The following is a 7,161-nucleotide window of genomic DNA, read 5'->3' on the forward strand; positions in this document are numbered from 1 at the left end:
CTGAAGTGAGGGCAGGGAGGTGGGTGTGAGCCAAGTCATAGGACTTCTTAATCCAGAGTGAAAAGTTATGGACAGGCAGTCATTAGAGAGATGGAAACGGGCAAGCACCCTAACCTGGTTTACCTTGTAGAAAAGCAAGTTTGGAAGACCACTTAAAAGGTTATCAGTATAGTTACTGTCCCAACCCCATTAGCTGAAAAACCCATTTTTTCCCTATTAATTTAAATGTATCTTTTGGTTCTATTTCTGGACTTTCTTCCCACTTTTAGAAATCAGTTTTTCAATTTTGAGTAAGTGTTCTGTTCTATTACTGTAGCTGTACAATATGTTTATTTATTTGTGAGGGTAGGCCCACCAATTATTTATCCTTTTCCAATACTTCTAATACATTTGTAATTATGAAATTGGACAAAGAATCTCTATTGTTCTTTTTGTTGCTAAAGTGAAAAGAATTGTTTTTAATAATATACGTTTTTAGGGACTTCCCTGGTGATGCAGCGGTGAAGATTCCACACTCCCACTGTTGGGGGCATGAGTTCAATCCCTGTTCAGGGCACTAAGATCCTGCAAACCACATGGCATGCCACACACACACACACACACTCACACGTGTATGTGTGTGTATAAATCTAGTATTTGCTGCATAAAGAGATTTTATGTCTGTATTTATTTGATAATAGTCCACTTCATGACCCACTAGTTATAATAGCCTCTCATGATTTTGACCTCTTTCCATGTCAATTCTTTCCCTAGTTAATCATTTCCAAATATGTTTCTGATAGTATGTGACTCTTTTTTTCCTCTCCTCTCCCCAGGTCTTGGGCTTGCCTTCAACTTAAATCCAGCTTTGACCATCATTGGCAAGTATTTCTACAAGAAGCGGCCGTTAGCAAGTGGACTAGCCATGGCAGGCAGCCCTGTGTTCCTCTCTGCCATGGCCCCCCTCAACCAGGCTCTTTTTGCTACCTTTGGCTGGAGAGGAAGCTTCCTAATTCTGGGGGGCCTCCTACTAAACTGCTGTGTGGCTGGAGCCCTGATGAGACCAATAGGGCCCAAGCCAACCACTACAGAGAAAGAGAAGTCTAAAGAATTCCTTCAGGAAGCTGGAAAATGTGATACAAACAAGGGGGCAGGTAATCCAAAGACAGGAGTTAATGGCGGAAACTCCCCAAAGGAGAAACAATCACTTTTTCAAAGAGTTAACAAACTTTTGGACCTATCCCTGTTGAAGCACAGAGGCTTCCTGCTGTACCTCTCTGGGAATATGATCGTGTCTTTTGGGGTGGCTACGCCTTTAGTCTTTATTAGCAATTACGCCAAGAGTCAACGTTACTCTAATGAGAAGGCTGCCTTCCTTCTTTCCATTCTGGCTTTTGTTGACATGGTAGCCAGACCTTGTATGGGATTTGTAGCCAACACAAAGTGGGTAAGACCACGGATTCAGTACTTTTTGGCTGCTTCTATTACCATGAATGGAGTATGTCATATGCTAGTACCTTTATCTTCCAGCTACATAGGGTTCTGTGTCTACTCGGGATTCCTTGGATTTGCTTTTGGGTGGTTTGGTGCCGTACTGTTTGAAACACTGATGGACCTTGTGGGACCCCAGAGATTCTCCAGTGCTGTGGGATTGGTGACCATTGTGGAGTGCTGTCCTGTCCTCCTGGGACCACCAGTTTTAGGTACAGTATGTCTCCCAGTTTCTATGGTTCTATTAACATAAAACAGGCAGAGAAGATTGGGACGGTGATGGAAAGCAGAAGTCAGTGGGCTGCTTGATAGTCCTCATTTCTGTACCCTCAGGGCTGACACAGTGCTTGGCACAGCATAATTGCTCAAATACTTATAGAACTGAATTAAAGTGAAGCATCAAGCTGAAAGAGGAATAAAAAGCTATTATAGCTATTATAAATTTAAGTATTTCTAATAATTTTCCTGATTTAAAAAAATCCTAACATTTATTGTAGAAAAATGTATAACTACCTTTAAAATACTGTTGGTGATTTCTTTTTAATTGTGGAATTTATTTCAAAAGTAATATTTAAAATAATAACAGTAGGTAGCAGATGAGGGCTCACAGTATACCAGGGACTGTCCTAATCATTTCTATATTCTGTCATATATTGCAAGACTATGATGTCAGACTATTATTGTTCCCACTTTAAAGAAATAGAGGCTTTTGAAAGTGAAATAACTTGCCCAGGATCACATAGCTAAGAAGTGACCATAAAACCTGAGGTATTATTCTCTCAGTCAGTGCTAAGCAGTTTACATTTTTAAATTATCGGTAATACAACATACAACAATAATTTGGACTTCTGGATGTGATGCATGTTTTTGAGATTATGCACTATAAAGTTAAGAACGACACATAATGAAAGACCCACTACTGACCTGTCAAAACTTTTCCACCTTCTCTCCTCCATAAGCTCTTACAGAAACACAAATGAACTTTTTTGGCCAACCCAGTATATCCAAGGAGGTTCCAAATCCTGTGCTTTTTTGCTTCTTAAATCTCTTTCTAATCTGCTCATTTTTTCCTCCATCACTACTACTGCTCTTATCCTGGTCTCTGATCTTCTATCAGTAGCCTTCTAACTTTACCCATATCCACTCTAGCTGTTCTCCAGTCTCTTAGGACACTCCAGTTGCTTCCTGCGTTCTTAGGGTGAAGATGAAATTCCCTACTATGGCTCCCGGTTCCTGCATGGCCTGGCCCACCTTCTCCAGACTCATTTCCTACCACCCAGTTTGCTCTCTGTGGTCCCCTCTCACACCTGGTGTTTCCCCATACCACCTGCCTTGGCACTGGCTGTTCTCTGCCCGGATCCTTTTCCCATCTCCTTTCTCTTAGATTAACTCTTATCCTCCTGTAAGTCTTGGTTAAGTTTACACTTTAAAAAAGCCTTCCTGACCCTCCTTGCTAGCCCCAAACCCCTATTATCTGCCTTCAAACACACCTGTAGCACTGGTCACAGTCTGTGTGGTTATTGGATTAACATTTCTCTTCTCCACTGAACTGTTATCGCCTTTGCTGTCTCTCAACTCAGGGCTTAGCAGACCCAGGGCTGTATTGATATATAGAAACTAAGTATTGCTGAGTGAGTGATGCCCTGCATTGGAAAACCATATGGAATCATATTTGAATTGGTTATGATAGCCTTTATATGTGTCAAGTTTTCCAAAGTTTATTTCTTAATACTAGTTTGATGAGTTGCTAATAAATTTTACTATAACGAGGATTAAATAAGTTTCTTTAATATCAGACCTCATAAAAACTTGAATAGAAAAGACTATGATATGTCATTTCCAAATTTACTTGACTGTGCAAATGTTAGGGAGGTAGCCTGAAGCAAAGAAGTTATGGGTGCACGCCTCAGAGTCAGACTCCTGGGTTTAAAGCCAACTTGTTTCACTTAAAGCTTTGTGACCGTGGATGACTTCCTTAAAGTTTCTGTACTTCAGTTTTTATGTTATACAGTGGGAATGATGATAGAATCTTCCTGTTTTGAGGTTAGAATGGTGGAAAGTATGGCTGTTAGTTAATGTTTTAGCAGAGGGTGAGCGTTCCCAGGAATGCTCTTTGGGAAATGCTGATGTCGGAAAGAGTGCATTGGCCTGGGGGACTGGAATTAGCTCTGTGGCCTTGGTCAAGACTCCTAAACCTCTTTTGAGCAAATTTTTCCATTGGATATTGAGAGAATTGATTCTAAGTGATCTCCAGGACTTTCTCAATTCAAATTTGCCAAGATTTAATTATTTTCAAGTTGCTAAAGATAACAGAATGTGCAGGGACACCCCAAAATCAGTGTTACATCATAAACAAAAGATCATACAATTTTGAGCAGTTTCTTTTTAGACTAATTTGCCATTTATAGGCTCTTTGAAAGGATCCTTAACCTTTATTTGGGAAAGGGTATAATTGTTTACCCACATAACTTTTTTTTTTGGACATCCTTAGGTTGTCTCAATGACATATATGGAGACTATAAATACACATATTGGGCATGTGGCATAATCCTTATTGTCTCTGGCATCTATCTCTTCATCGGCCTGGGCATCAATTACCGACTTGAGGCTGAAGAACAAAAGGCAGAAGAGAAACAGAAAAAGGAAAGTAAAGAGATGCAACCAAAGGAAGTTATTCAAGCTACTCAGTCTCCAGAACTGAAAGGCACAGCAGAAGGACCAAAAGAGGAGGAACTCTGAGGCTGAAATCAGGGAGGAACAGAAGCTTTGGCCCAAAGACATATGAAAAATACTACTGAATCATGTTCTGCTCTTGGTGCTTACCATGGACAGTGGACACTTGTGTGGAAGTCAGACCAGCTGTTCACTGATGGAACTTTTATTCCTTCCTTTACACCCACTTACAAGTCACACTTTTTAGGGGCAAGGGACATTTGCAAAAGGTGACAGAAGGAAATAGCTTTTATTTGAAGTCATATTTATTAAGGTATGTTTATATACTGTTCACACTCCTTTTATAAAGTATAATGAATTTTGACAAAGTTCTTTTGTCAAATAACTACCATTCCAATGTAGAACATTTCGAACAGCCAGATAATTCCCTTCTGCTCCTTTGCAGTCAATCCTCTCCTTAACTAAAGCACCTGGTACCTGCTTCCCCTATGCCTGAATGCTCAGTAGTGTCGACTCTCTCCTGTGTCCATGGGATTCTCTGGAGTGGGTTGCCATGCCCTCCTCCAGGGGATCTGCCCCACCCAATTCTTATCTCTTGCATCTCCTGCATTGACAGGCAGATTCTTTACCACTGTGCCACCTGGGAAGTCTGTATGGAATGACATAGTATGTAACTGTGGCATGATAGCATATATTTGATCTTTATCCTCAGGTCCTGGTATACAGCTCCTAGAACCCTTGGAACCTTGGAAGTGATAAGAGTATCTTTTCCATGCTAATTAAGTGACTGGTGGCTGGAGACGCCCTTCCTAACTTCACGATGGGGGCTAGTCTCTAGAAAGGCCAAGGCATGATTAGAAGGTTGGCTCTTTCAGCCCCTTCCCCTGACCTCTGGGGAGGGGAGACGGACTGAAAACTGAGTTCAATTATTAATGTCCAATAAAATAATTGATCACACCTATGTAATGAAACCCCCTAAACTACAGAGAGCTTCCTGGCTGGTGAGTACCCTAAGGTACTGGGAGAGTAGTGTGCCCAGCTAAGGTATGGAAGCTCCCTGCCACTCCTCCCCTCCATATTTTGCCCTATGAATCTCTTCCATCTGGCTGTTCTGAAATGTATACTTTATAATAAATCACTGCATGTAAACAAAGTGTTTCCCTGAGTTCAGTGATCCATTCTAGCAAATTATCAACCTTGACAAATGAGTCATGGGAACTCCCAATTTATAGCTGATTGGTCACAAGTACGGGTGGCAACCTGGGACTTGAGAATGGAATCTGAAGTGAAGGCAGTCTCGTGAGACTAAGCCTTTAAATCTGTGGAATCTGATACTAACTCTGGGTACTTTATGTCAGAATTGAATTGAACTGTAGGACACCCACTTGGTGTCTGGAGAATTGGCAAAGGGGTTGTTGGTGTGAAAATCACCCACACATTTAGTGTCAGAAGTGTTTGAGTAAAAACAGTTGGGAGCAGCCTTCTGTGTCTGACTTCACAATGGCATAATGTTTTATGATCCATCCTGTTGTTGCATTTTTCAGTAATTCTTTGCTTTTTATTAATGAGGAGTATTTGTTGTTATTTTGTTGTTTGGTGGCTAAGTCATGTCTGACTCTTTTGTGACCCCATGGACTGTAGCCCTTCGGGCTCCTATGTCCATGAGATTTCTCAGGCAAGAATACTGGAGTGGGTTGCCATTTCCTCCTGCAGAGGCTCTTTCTGACCCAGGGATTGAACCCAAGTCTCCTGCACTGGCAGGCAGATTCTCTACCATGGAGCCACCCAGGAGGCCCATTTCTTTGTGCAGATGTACCATACTCTGTATATCCATTCACCAGTTGGACATTTGAGCTGTTTCTACTTTTTAGCTGTTACAAGTTAAGATGCTGTAAATATTCACATAGGGGTCTAGCAGACATATGCTCTCATTTCTCTTGGGTAGATGCCCAGCATTGGAATTGCTAAGTCATGGCAAATGCATGGTTAACTTTGTAAGAAATTATCACACTATTTTCTCAGTGGCTATACCATTTGCTAATCTCACTAATGATGTATGAAAATTCTAGCTATTCTGCATTCTTGTCAGCACTTGACATTGCGGATCTTTTTAACTTTCCCTTTCTAGCTGGAATGTACTGGGGAACATTTCCTTGAACATGAATGATCTTGACCATTTTTCATGTGTTGCCCTCCATATACTTTTAGAGATTTTTTTTTTTGGTCGTACTGTGTGGCATGTGGGATCTTAGGTCCCCAACCAGGGGATGAACCCCTGTACCTTGCTGTGGAAGTGCGGTGCAGAGTCCTAAGCACTGGACTGACAGGGAATTCCAGAGGTTTATTTTTTTAAGCTTGACATTTAACAGTCAAAAATATTTAGGTTCCTTGAGTTTTTATCTTTCAAATTCTTTAGATGACTTTGCTTGGCATATCTGACAGTGAAATGAATAATGTATTTGAACATCCTTCAATGTGTAGAGTATATTTAAGTAGATGGTTATGAGGTCTCATAGCATGGAAAGATCCTTCTGTTATAAGCATGATACAATGTTAAGTGAAAAACACAGAATACAAACTAGATAAGCATATATCATATACTCTTGGGGGGAAAAAAAGGAAAGGGGAAAAATAAAATTCCGACCATACTTGTGTTGGAATGGTGACTTTTACCCTATATCCGTTTTCCTTAATGGGAATGTGATTGTTATCTTTTCATTAGTGACAGGAAAAATAGATTTGAAATAGAAGAGTTGTGACAAAAGGAAATTATCTCCTAAGGAAATAAAGCTAGTGATTATTATAAGCCATTGTCTGTTTATCATTAAGAGCTGAATTCTGGTGAAAGGGAGGTGAGTGTGACATGGAAGTCACGAGCACAGAGGACTTCCCAGGTGGTCCAGTGGCTAAGACTGCGTTCCCAACGCAGGGGGCCTGGGTTCAATCCTTGCCAGGAACTAGATCATACATGCCACCACTAAGGGTTTGTGTGCTTCGCCTGAAGCTCTTGCATGCTGT

General features: G+C 40.9%; 1 protein-coding gene across 1 annotated transcript in view; it reads left to right on the forward strand.

Annotated features, from left to right (window-relative positions):
* Positions 1-5,737, forward strand: part of LOC102270052 (monocarboxylate transporter 1) — a 30,854-nt gene extending 25,117 nt beyond the window's left edge. The window contains exons 4-5 of the mRNA XM_070363951.1: positions 816-1,682; positions 3,962-5,737. Of these exons, the coding sequence (XP_070220052.1) occupies positions 816-1,682; positions 3,962-4,209 (1,115 nt within the window). The 3' untranslated portion in view covers positions 4,210-5,737. The remainder of the gene's footprint in view (positions 1-815; positions 1,683-3,961) is intronic.
* Positions 5,738-7,161: the final 1,424 nt, after the last annotated feature.

Source organism: Bos mutus, chromosome 3, assembly GCF_027580195.1.
Source record: "Bos mutus isolate GX-2022 chromosome 3, NWIPB_WYAK_1.1, whole genome shotgun sequence".
Taxonomy (NCBI): Eukaryota; Metazoa; Chordata; class Mammalia; order Artiodactyla; family Bovidae; genus Bos; species Bos mutus.